Source organism: Bombus terrestris, chromosome 4 (genome assembly GCF_910591885.1).
Source record: "Bombus terrestris chromosome 4, iyBomTerr1.2, whole genome shotgun sequence".
Lineage (NCBI taxonomy): Eukaryota > Metazoa > Arthropoda > Insecta > Hymenoptera > Apidae > Bombus > Bombus terrestris.
In genome coordinates this window covers 15,644,490-15,657,211 of record NC_063272.1, presented here as the reverse complement: position 1 = coordinate 15,657,211, position 12,722 = coordinate 15,644,490, and the positions used below count along the sequence as shown (strand labels likewise).

General features: G+C 29.1%; 4 protein-coding genes across 4 annotated transcripts; 1 reads left to right on the top strand and 3 right to left on the bottom strand.

Annotated features, from left to right (window-relative positions):
• The first annotated feature begins 53 nt into the window (after nt 1-53).
• On the top strand, nt 54-2,353 carry LOC100651074 (trifunctional enzyme subunit beta, mitochondrial). Its single transcript, XM_003394864.4, has 7 exons — nt 54-238; nt 578-740; nt 809-1,184; nt 1,266-1,440; nt 1,501-1,781; nt 1,851-2,156; nt 2,245-2,353. Exons 1-7 carry the CDS (start codon nt 184-186, stop codon nt 2,287-2,289), a joined length of 1,401 nt encoding a protein of 466 aa, XP_003394912.1. The 5' UTR covers nt 54-183; the 3' UTR covers nt 2,290-2,353.
• Nucleotides 2,354-2,468: 115 nt separating this feature from the next.
• On the bottom strand, nt 2,469-3,592 carry LOC100652034 (exosome complex component RRP41). Its single transcript, XM_003394872.4, has 3 exons — nt 3,309-3,592; nt 2,939-3,232; nt 2,469-2,850 (listed from the first exon to the last, which is right to left on the bottom strand). Exons 1-3 carry the CDS (start codon nt 3,480-3,482, stop codon nt 2,506-2,508), a joined length of 813 nt encoding a protein of 270 aa, XP_003394920.1. The 5' UTR covers nt 3,483-3,592; the 3' UTR covers nt 2,469-2,505.
• Nucleotides 3,593-3,898: 306 nt separating this feature from the next.
• LOC100649168 (28S ribosomal protein S31, mitochondrial) lies at nt 3,899-6,320 on the bottom strand. The gene is made up of 7 exons (XM_020862716.2): nt 6,034-6,320; nt 5,772-5,916; nt 5,618-5,678; nt 5,429-5,555; nt 4,547-5,347; nt 4,286-4,482; nt 3,899-4,213 (listed from the first exon to the last, which is right to left on the bottom strand). The coding sequence occupies exons 1-7, from the start codon at nt 6,057-6,059 to the stop codon at nt 3,981-3,983; spliced, it is 1,590 nt and encodes a 529-aa protein (XP_020718375.2). The 5' UTR covers nt 6,060-6,320; the 3' UTR covers nt 3,899-3,980.
• A 486-nt stretch (nt 6,321-6,806) lies between these two features.
• On the bottom strand, nt 6,807-12,586 carry LOC100649921 (protein wings apart-like). Its single transcript, XM_003394855.4, has 11 exons — nt 11,903-12,586; nt 9,868-11,597; nt 9,539-9,787; nt 9,193-9,441; nt 8,888-9,112; nt 8,569-8,791; nt 8,266-8,481; nt 8,009-8,188; nt 7,852-7,940; nt 7,677-7,778; nt 6,807-7,595 (listed from the first exon to the last, which is right to left on the bottom strand). The coding sequence occupies exons 1-11, from the start codon at nt 12,084-12,086 to the stop codon at nt 7,446-7,448; spliced, it is 3,597 nt and encodes a 1,198-aa protein (XP_003394903.2). The 5' UTR covers nt 12,087-12,586; the 3' UTR covers nt 6,807-7,445.
• Nucleotides 12,587-12,722: the final 136 nt, after the last annotated feature.

Sequence of the window (12,722 nt, the reverse complement as noted above, 5' to 3'; positions counted from 1 at the left end):
AGTTCACAAGTAAAATTTTTTGAGAATAAGACTGAAATAAAGATCAAAGTCCACATCATGTTCAACATTTACTGGTACCAGAAAGGAAATGCTAGTACATAAGTAACCAGTAAAAAGGAATAGTAACATATATAAAAAGAAGCGAGATTTTTAAAAACTGTTAAATTTAAAGTAATTTTAAACATGCATTCTCTCGCAAAAAATAGTTTTTTAATGAAGAGAGGATTTCCTAAATATGGTATGTTAAATTACTTTGTACTATGAATCATTGTAGAACAATAAAAACAATGCAAGTACATAGTTCGCAAGTAATGATTCTTAATTATTTAGGTACAAAGTACAAAATCGGAAACTTTAAAATAAAAATGATTTAATAACTTTTTATGAGCACTGATGCTAGTTATACAATGTAATGATTTTCTACTAATATATAGTCAGTCAATAAATTTATTTAAGATTCCTAATTTTATAACACACTTATTAATATTTACAGCATAATAAAATAGATATAATTATTTCCAAATACAGAATATACTTAATAAATATGTTATGAATGTGTAATTTATTTGTACTTTAGGTTCTACAGTAAATTATTTAAAAACAAATAAGTTTTATGCAACTAAAAGCAATCATGCTGCTAAAAACATTGTATATATTGATGGTGTAAGAACACCATTTTTGCAATCTGGAACAAGTTATAAAAACTTAATGGCATATGATCTTGCCAGACAATCATTAGTGTAAGTTAATCTAAATGCTAATTTTTATTCTAATTCAATTATAATAATGTATCATATTTTATTACAAGGGCCTTGCAAAACAAAATTAAATTTCCTAAAGAAATTGTTGAATACATTGTTTATGGTACGGTAATGCAAGAAATAAGAACTTCGAATATTGCTAGAGAAGCAGCTTTAGCAGCAGGATACAGTGATCGTACTCCTGCACACACTGTAACAATGGCATGCATCAGTAGTAATCAAGCTCTTACAACTGGTATGGGTTTGATTGCATGTGGTGTGTATGAAGTAATCGTTGCAGGTGGAGTGGAATTCATGTCAGATATACCAATTAGACATAGTAGACGTATGAGGTCATTGATGTTACAAGCTAATAAGGCAAAATCAATTGGGCAAAAGTTACAACTTCTTACTAGTATTAGACCATCATATTTTGTACCAGATGTATATTACCTTTTATAACAAAATTATACTTTAATTATATCTACTTATATATTATATTTAATTGTACTTATATAATCGTAGTTACCTGCAGTAGCTGAATTTTCTAGTAATGAAACTATGGGACATAGTGGTGATAGATTAGCAGCTGCATTTGGAATTTCAAGGAAAGAACAAGATGAATATGCTTTGCGTTCACATACTTTAGCTGCTAAAGCACAACAACAAGGACACCTCACAGATTTAGTTCCTTATAAAGGTAATATTAAAATAAATGAAATAAATAAAATATGTTAATTGATCTGGGTACCTTTTCTAGTTCCAAATGTAAGTGAGGTAATAAATAAAGACAATGGTATTCGTGTTTCAACACCTGAACAATTAGAAAAATTAAAACCAGCATTCGTTAAACCATATGGAGGAGTTACTGCTGCTAATGCATCTTTTTTAACTGATGGAGCATCAGCAGCTTTGATAATGACAGAAGAAAAAGCTCTTCAACTTGGTCTTACTCCAAAAGCATATTTAAGAAATTTCACTTATGTTTCCCAGGATCCTGTTGATCAGTTGCTCTTAGGACCAACCTATGTTATACCACAAGTAATACTTTATTGTTGTTAAATGTGCATGTTTAGAATTTTAACACATAATGTTTCAAATAAATTGTAGATACTCCAAAAAGCAAAATTAAATGTTAAAGACGTTGGAGTGTGGGAAATACATGAAGCTTTTGCGGGACAAATTTTAGCTAATTTAAAAGCATTAGATTCTGATTGGTTTGCGCAAAATTACTTAGGAAGGTCTTCAAAAATAGGAGTACCAGATCTTAATAAATGGAACGCATGGGGTGGATCTTTATCAATTGGTCATCCATTTGCAGCAACTGGAGTTCGGTTAGCTACACATACCGCGAACCGACTTATCAAAGAAGATCAACAATTTGGATTAATTGCAGCTTGTGCAGCTGGAGGACAGGTAAAAGACGTATAAAAAATAATTCACAATTATTATTATCTTATATTTATATTAAATAGATTTATTTTAATAACTATATAAATTATAGGGTGTTGGTATGATTATGGAAAGGTACCCTGGTGCTAAGGTTTGAGATGCAAAAAGGGGAAAATGAATGAATATAAATATTCTAAAAGAAATGTGGATATTACTTTAAAGAAAAAAGATTGTGTACAATTATATTGTATAATAAAATATATATATATTCTTTATAAGATAAATATATTAAAAAAAAATTTTGTATGTGATTTTTACGAAAAAAATTGTGTATTATTTGACATTTTTTATGTACAATTTTTTATTAATATATCTAATTTAATGCAACATGAAAAAGAGAAGGAAGTGATTGTTCTGTTAGATATTGTCTAACTGCGTGATCTAAAATAGTTTTTATATCTTGACATCCATATAATACACGAGCTTTTAAAGACTCAAATTGAGACAAATGCAACCTTTGGCCTGCTCCTTGCGCTACTACTATCAAACCATCTTTTGATTTACTATCGCTATTTGGTAATGCAACAATAGACAAAGTAACACCAGGAGCACATTCTTCTAGATAATTTGCATCTAGTACTCCTCTCCCTAATGTATTATCTTCATCTTCCGAAGATGGATTATTAATTAATGTTACAGTGCAACCTATAGCATAATTCTACAAAAAGAAAACAATAATAAATTTAATGGTAAAGGTACTTTTTCCAATGAAAATTACAGGACATTTGTTTCATTTTATATATTACCTTGATAGGAATTCCAGCATCAATTAAAGCAAGTGTAGCTGCGTTTACAGATGTACAATATTCACTTCCATCAACTTGTAATGCTTCTACATAAATATCTATCTGTGAGCGTGGATATATTTCTAAATGTATTATGGCTTCCATTGCATGTTTTAATTGAAGAGATCTTTCTTGCGACTTTCTATCTCCTCTTGGTCTGCGTTTACGTTCTCCAGAAGATAAACTAAATACCGCCATGCTATATTGACAATTCACTATGCCTTTAGTTGTATTCCTTCCTGTAGAACCTCTTGGCTAAATAAACATAACATTAATCGTATATGTTTCAATGTATTAATATAAAAATTATAACATACGATAAGTTGTTAACCTGATGAGGCCCATATACTGTAACCAAAATTTTAGTGTTACCCTGTTCGATATAAGCACTTCCATCGGCTTGACCAAAAACACCCATTTTTACACGAATCTGCCTTAATTCTAATGCTCGCCTACCATCTGGACGTAATCCACTTTGATCTTCAATATTTTCTGCTTCGATCATTTTTCTCAGGAACTTCAAAACCAATGTAACCTATAAGCCTATAAGGTAAGACTAGATCGTGGATTTGAGCCGGTTTTAATTGAGACCCTTGAATGATTTGACCCAATCGATCTCAACCTTAGCTGAAAGTACAAACTATTGAAGATTTCCTTATAGATTTATAAGAACATATTGCATTGATGTATCTTTTTTTCATAAATTAATTTATTTCAAATGTTTAAATCTAATTTAACTATTTCATTTATTTGAATTTGAAATATCAATATTTTCATAGGTTTTATTTAACTAGTAATGTTTATATACATATAGTGTTTCATAAACATTTAATAACGTTCCGTTATAAAACATTAAATAAGATATGAAGACAGTGAAATACACATAAAATAAGATATTTTTAACAAATAACAACTACATAATTATGTGTATCATTTTATTTCATCTTCATTTTTAAACAGCAGTTAATACAATTTGTTTTTTTGCCAGTTTTTTGTACTAGTTCTATCCTAAAACTCCTAATTTTTCTAATAAATCATGTTTATCCTTAAAATAATTTTTATACCACATTATATGATCATACTTTTCTTCAATTGTCATATATGGGTTCTTCGAAAGTCCAACACATACCAATTCCATAAAATGTCGTATTGGACCCTTAGGAGGACACCATGGTGTCAACTCACGTTCTAAGAATACATGCTTTGAGAAATGCACATTTTGTTCCTTTTCCATCCCTATATATCATATAAAGAATCATATTTATAAGTTATATATAAAATAACACAGTCTAATTTTTCTACTCATACCTTGTTCATTATCTATAGGAAATTTCCATAGTTTTCCTTCTTTAGACCATTGAATCATTTCTTGAAATGCATTTGTAGGGTATTTAGAAAATGAAAGTTGCAATTCATCTCTTTCCCAAGTGTCCCACATTTTAAATTTAGGAACATCGGTATTTTCCGAAAAATCGTCGAAGATTCTTTCATAATCTGTATTATCTCTATAAAAAAATTTTAAATGGATTAAACCATAAATTTTTAAATTTATTTAATAAAATATGCAACCTCTTATTATCATCAATGATGCTGAATCTCTTTTGCTGGCTGATTAGTTCTGCAGTTACAGGTGATTTACTCTCAGCTATATATTTTAGCATCCCATTTATTGATGGTTTCTTTCGTGTTTCATGTATCGAACCAAGCTTATCACTAACATGGCTTAATTTCTTTTGCTGACTTTTTAGCTCATAAATTATAGATGGTTTCGTTCGTCTTTCATATTTCATTTCAAACTTATCATCAATATCCTTTCTCTTACTTGACTGACTTTTAAGCATTTTAATTATTGATGGTTCCTTTTGTGTTTCATGTTTTTCTTCAAACTTATCACTAACATGGCTTAATTTCTTTTGCTGACTTTTTAGCTCATAAATTATAGATGGTTTCGTTTGCCTTTCATATTTCATTTCAAACTTATCATCAATATCCTTTCTCTTACTTGACTGACTTTTAAGCATTTTAATTATTGATGGTTCCTTTTGTGTTTCATGTTTTTCTTCAAACTTATCACTAACATCCCTTACTTCCTTTTGCTGACTTTTTAGTTCATAAATTATAGATGGTTTCATTCGTCTTTCATATTTCATTTCAAATTTATCATCAATACCCTTTCTCTTACTTGACTGACTTTTAAGCATTTTAATTATTGATGGTTCCTTTTGTGTTTCATGTTTTTCTTCAAACTTATCACTAACATCCCTTACTTCCTTTTGCTGACTTTTTAGCTTATAAATTATAGATGATTTTCGTGGTACTTCAGATTTGTTATTAGTAGTCCTTGTCTTATGTTCAGCTATATCTTTATTACTACAAATAACATCAATATTATATATTTATATAATTTATTAGAATAAAAATATAATTCAAGCAAAATAATTATACTTAAACCTTTCACTTGATGTATTATCTATAGTCTGAATTTTATTAATAGTATCTAACAAAACTGAAAGAATTTTTCCTTTATCTTGGTCTGATGTTGTAGTTAAAATTTGGGTTGCTTTAGTTAACTCGTTCTCTATGATAAGAAATTTCTTGTCTTATTATACAGCTATCTTAAAATAAATTATAATTTCTTACCTATTTGTCTTCTTTTTTGTTCTTTTTTTCTACTTTGTAAGTAGTCTATACCTCTTAAGTTCTTCAGAGAAAAGGAACATGAAATAAAAATTATAAACATTGACACATATATTAAAAGAAATAAATTTTATATTAAAAGTAAAGAAATATTTACATTTTTAATTTTATCAGAAATTTCAGCATCAGAATCCGAATCAGACGAAGAAGAATCAGATGATGATGATAATAAATTAGTTTTTATTACATTAAACTTAATATTTAACCTTTGAAATAGCAATGTAATTTGAGTTTTAGTACTCCTAGAAGTTAATAATTATGGGATTATGTAATATTATTTATTTGAATTATCATGTAGTTCATATAGAACTGATAGATAGGTTAATAAGATTATTAAAATTACATAAATGAATACTTACTTCGAAAGAAAGAACGTAGCTAACATTTCGTTACGTTATTGTATACATATATTGTTTAGATATATATATTATTTTATTCTATTTTGCTATTAAATCTATCTCACAAATTAATCAAATTCTACATTACCATGTTACGGATTGATTCTAAATAAAGTTATTCCTGATTTTGTGATTAATATGTTTGTTAACAGTAAACTTAACATACATATTTTCTAATAAAATATAACTTTTTGATAAATTGTTTCTAAAATTTCTTTTTAAAACTATTTCAACATCACTCACTTAATATGAGCGTATAAATACATATATATATGTATATGGTTACATATCATATGTACAGTTTATAGAAACATGTTTACTACTTTTAAGTCTAATTTTCAACTTTTCGAACTCAGAAATCTTGTTTAATAAGTTAACACATATCTTACATGTATTTTTGTACATTTTTGTAGATATTCCGTTTGAAATAAATAATGTAAATAAAATATGTAATGTTTTCAAATTGATTTTGGCTTACCTTAAATGAAAGAAAAATATATGAATTTTTACATATTGAAATTATGTTTTATATTTCTTGATATAAAATGTATTTGATTTTTATGAAAAAAATGGTTTATTTACAAATTCGTAATTTATGAAGCTAGTTTATTGCATACACATAACAATATAATGTATCTTTTATTTTTCCTTTGAAATTGTGAGACAAAATATGTTATTAAAGGTTTATGAAGTTCTATATCTCTTAATGAGATACAATAACTGGAAACTAGGAATTGAAGATACAATTATAATTTATAAATTTACATTTACAAAGCTTATAGTATAATTTTAATATTAAAATAAACTTACAAAATAATGCTATATCAAATCTTAAACGGGTTGTAATAAAACCCAACACCGCCAATCTTGTAACAAAACTTAAAATGTAAAATAAATTGAAATTTCAAAATAATGGAAAAATTTAAAATTTATGCATTATTATACAGCAAACGAATTATACTCTGACAAGAAGTTTACGAATCATCGTTCTTCTTGTCAGTCACAAAATTTAAAAAAATGATTGTTTGGCAAAGCAACTAAAGTAATAATATTACATACGTGCCATTAAAAAACTTAAGTGAGCTGCATGCGTAATTACAAGGCGCGTTCTTTATCATATTAGTTTCTAGTAATTAATTAACTTATGCTTAATACCTAACTTGTTACTGTGATTGGGAAAATAAGTCAATTTAATGAAAGGTACAGCAATAAATTACGTAAGTGAATAAATATATATCAAAATATATGGTCAATATGAAACAGGTCCATTCATACTGCAATAGATAAAATTTCCTTCGTTGGACACATATAACTTTGGCTCTTTTTGCATGCCAGGGTAATAAAAAATATCAAATGTGTAAATGTGATATCAATCAAGACGAAGATAAATGGAGCATTATGTTTGGATCTTCTAAAGCTGATAGTGGTAATTCACTTTTCTCTTCTTCAATGCGGGCATCTGAGACTTTTAGGAACTTAATCACCTTTTCAGTAGCAGCAATTCCACAGCTGCTTACTTCATTCTAAAATAAGTTACTCATATGTTCAAATTTTCTGATAATTTTTTATAAATGTGTATAAATAAAAAAATTAAAAACAATTACCGATGCCGTTAAATTCATGAAATTGAAGAATTTCTGAAGTACAGACACCATAGTAGTAAAATTATTATCTGGAAGTCTACTGCGTACCAACAATTCATAATCCTAAAAGTATATGTATTACATTATTTTCTTCTATAGTATTAGCATTGTAATTTTAAACTTAAAAATTTATTACCTTATTATCCATTATTAAGTAACCAAGTAAAAGCACTACATATGCTCCTATTAAAGTATGTTCCATATGACGTCCCGCTTTTTGTAATACTACAAAAAGAATTTCTAAAATTATATTTTACAAAATTTATAATATCTTAAACAAAAATTATACAAACATTTTGTGACAGTTTCTTCAATGAATTCCTCTTGAGATTTAGTTGTTGTCGATACAGTTTCTGTTTGTTCCGAATCTTTTTTACCATCTAAAATAGCATCAGTTTTTTGTTCTTCGGCACGTGCCAATTCTTCTTGTTTATAAAATAGATCGATTAAACATTCTACTCCACTTTCCTCTGCTGTTTTTTTACAGAAACAAATACAATATATCAGATCCACATCTTCGTGAAAACAATATATTTTGTAAAATACCTACCGTCAAAAATATTTTCTATTGATGGGGGAGCTTTAGATTCGATAAGCAGCTGTTTATTATCATCACATTGTTCTACTAAATTTATTAATAAAATCAAAGCTAACATCATCATATCAAAACGTTTCTCTTCAGGAAGTGACTCGGGGACGCGCAATAAAAGATACAAACTGCAATCTAAAACACCTGGTTGCAGGCCTAATGATTTACTCCCAAAAGCTGAAATAATTATAAAACATTGTATTATACATTGGTAAAAGTAAATTATTAATATCTTTTGGAAGATAAAATATAATAAAGTCCTACATTGTCTATTAAATCGATGTGTAAGGTTAATAAGAACCTTAATAATAGCAAACAAGCATTCTCTAATAACAGCACCAGTGGAAGTTTTATCACTTGGGTCTATAGTAGGATAAATAGGAATTTCCTGTCCACAAAGATGATATAAATTTGCTAAAGTGCTGACTAAAACTCCATTCTCATATTTCAATAAATACACTTGATTTTCCTCATTCATATGAGTAACCTAAAAAAATTTCAATTAAAAAGGATAAATAAATATATCGTAAACTGTATTATAAATTTTAAGTATGTATATCATTATATAAAACATAGATCTCACATTTTCTAATACACGTAAACATCTATCAACTTTACGCAATTTGTCTAATAATGGATCTGTCCATCCAGATTTTGTAATATTTTGGGTATTAATATGGCGATGACAATCTCTGATAGTCTTTACAATATGCTCTAAACCTCCCAATTCTCTAAGTTCTTCTTTAAACCATTCACCAGCACGTTTGGATGTAAGACTAAGAAGTGTCTCCATAGCAAGTTGACCAACCTAGAATTAATTTGTTATATATTTGTTCATTTACTTTTTATATTTCTTTCCTGGTAACTATGAATAGAAATAATACTTACGGTTATATTATCAAGATTTAAATGTTTTGCATGTCCTTGAGCTTGAATATCAGCACATAACTGACGTACTTTTTCTTTATTTTTTAGAAGTTCTGCCCGACTAAGGCCACAATCATCAAGTGCATCTTTGTGACTGGCATCAGATTCTAACAAACTTAACATTAATTCTAAACAATCACGATCTAAATCCATAGCTAAACGATCTTGACTTAATACAAACATTACTGTTGCTGTACATAAAGCAAGACTCTACAAAACACATAGAGTTTCATTTAAATTTTCACATATATTATTAGACCTGATAAAATTTATATATATTACATTCTATGAAAATAAAACATATTACCTGATCTTTTGTTGCATCATGAAGAGCTTTGAAGAATTTAGCAACAGTGCCATGAGCACGTACATGCATACGAAATGCAGGTGCCATACATTTGCTTGCCAATCTTATAGCTGAAAGGCAGCGAGTAGCATTTGGATTGTTTTCTCTTAAAGTGTCTAATATATATTCAACATCATCATTAAACTCTTGAAATTCTCCACTTTCTTGAATTTGATGAGCTTTTTTCACATTTTTTACTACAGTATAGAACTAAAAAGACAAGTATTGTTCAATATCAAATTTGTAATAAATTAATATATTACAATGCATAAAGTATAAAATATACATACTCCCTTTACTTTCTTGCCACAACGAATACTAGTTATAGCATCAGATTCATCTTCAAAACCTGCATCAGCTTCAGGATATTTTACAACTCTTGTTAATTGTGAAGGATCAAATTCTTCTTCATAAGCTACAGGATCTGTACCACTATGAGATCCTGAAGCGATAGTAGGTGTACTATTTCCAACATTAGAAGTATCTGTGGTACTAGATTCTTTATCACTATCACACCACTTGTGTTTGTACAAAGCTCTTCTTTTATTTCCATTTGTAGTACCTGTTGAACGACTTTTAAAAATACTACCTTTCTTAGTAGCAGGTTTTTGGATAGTTGTACATGGAGTATTTAATGGTTGTAATTCTGTGACTGTACTAGTTACATGTAATGCTATATCATTTTCTGCATTACCACTCACACCTTCACTGTCATCACTCCCAGAAAACCAATCTTGATCAACTAAGGTTTTTGCTGTAGCTGTGTCATTATCAATAATACGGTTAGTTTGTTCTGTCTCTACTTCAGCATCAGGTTCTGGAGCTGGATCTGGTTCAGCTTCTGGTTCTGTTTCTGTTCCTGATCCTAATGCTGGTTCTGTACCTGGACCTGATTCTGGTACTGGGTCTGATTCTGACTTTAATTCATGTTGTAAAGTAGGTCCAGAAACTACTTCATTTGTTGGAATATCTATAGAACAGTGTTGGATTTCATCTGGAACAACTTCTGTATTTTCTTCAGTCTCTGAAGTATTTATCATCATTGGTCTTGTTTGCATAGGGTCAGAATCACTTGACAATATATCAATTAGTTCTTGAGTTGTAGTTGGCAGTGGTTGATCACGCCCAATTAATGGTTCAATTGCTGACTTACAAGAGTACGTAGAACCACAATCAGTCTTAACAATATCATAATGAGATATTAATGTATTGTTGGAATCAGTAACAGATTTCCTAAGGGTTAAAGAAAGACCAGAACTATGTGAATTAGATGTTACTGGTGCTGTAGACACAATAGAAGATGTTGTTGTTAAATCTAACTGCAGATTTTTTGCTCGACTACGGGTAGTTCTGCGCATTTCTGAATTTTCTAAAGGTATTGATACAGTCGAGATAATGGGTTCTTGAGAACGAACTGCTTTATGATCAGATTTAACATTCACATCCACATTAAAGTTTTTACGTTCCATATCTACTTTTGTGGGACTGATGAGGGGTGTAGAAATTCTATATGTTTCAGGTTCTGGCTGTTGAGTGTTCTGCACATTCCCATAGACTAGTCGTGCTGTACCTTTGCATATTCTTAATACAATAGGAGGTTTCCCTTCTTCTCTAATAGGAGGATCATTATTGATTCCTTCTAAAGTATCTGTCACTTTTTTAGCTGGAGCATTTGATACTTTTGTTAAAGATTGTTTTGGTTGTAGTTGTGGTGGTGGTGGTGGTGGTGGTAGTGGTGGTTGTGGAGAGATTTTTTGAGCACGGGCTCTACCATAATGTGAATCAGGTACTTGTCTATATATTGCCATATCCTGGCGAGATTCTTCTATTGAAGGTGGAACATTTCTACTTTTAAAAAATTTCTTAGGTTTAACAACTGGTGGTGCAACATCTGATTTATTGTCAGGATCAGTTTCAAAGGAAAATGGATCTTTCCCAGAATTTACACGAGCATTCTGATTTCCATAATCAAGCTTTACTCTTTTTGCACCAAAGGTATTATGAATATCATCTCTCCTTCCTATAAATGAAATAATATTCACATAATTTCCTATAAAATTTATTCTTATTTGTTAAATCATCAATCATATAAATATTGCAATTGATAAATGCACAATGTATAGGTAGATTTATCTTTTGAATAGAATCATATATATAAAGGCAAAGTATGTGAAATATATAGAATAAAACAAAATCTTACATTAAGTAATTTTTTGAACATTCTATGTTGTTAGATACTAAATATATGTTTAACATTTATTAATTAGATATAAATAAATATGTGTGACAAAGGATATAATTTATATTGACAAGGAAAATACATACCATTGATATTTGTACTCCTTATAGATGTAAAAGATGTTATACCCCATTTCCCAACAGTGCCAGCTGATTTAGCAGCGGAAGGTCGATTGCTATTTTCCCTAAAAAGCTTATCAAATTGAATACTCCCAGGTGTCACACTACTGACCTTACGGCTGTAAGATTTTGTGTAACTACGGGACGTCATACTGTATTCTTCAGTATTTCAAAAGTGTTCCACATCTCAAAAGACACAAATAATATTTCTCTTCATTTTTTTAATTTAAGCATGTAGGAAATAAGCATTGATTGTTTGCACACTTGCGGAGAAGTGTTATGAGGAAAAAATCCTCAATTCATCGGAATCGTTATTCGCGTTGATAATTAAAAACTTGAAATAAAAAATCAAGAAGCAATATCTTCGGAACATATGAAAGAAACAAACGCCATGTTTCATTTGCTATTTACCCCGATGCACAAATATATGAAACTGTAACTTCAAATTCGATTTATGTTCGGAAACATTGTTCTTATCTTAGTTATTCTTGATCCTATATTTTTACACTTAGTTTTAATTATTATAATTTTTATATGTCAGCATAAGTCCAACTAGAAATATTAGTCATAACATGATCTTGAGCCATCTGTCGATGTTTTTCGTTTCAAGATTTAGATACATACCATACACAAAAAAAAACGAGTAATACAATATACAAGATTGTAATACTTGTCATCCTATCCAGTAGGTAGAGCTAAAATGCTATCTTCTACCTTTTATCTACCTTACCGGTAGAAAATCCTCCAATCAAAATTTATTTTATGTAATAAATGATGAATTGTGCTT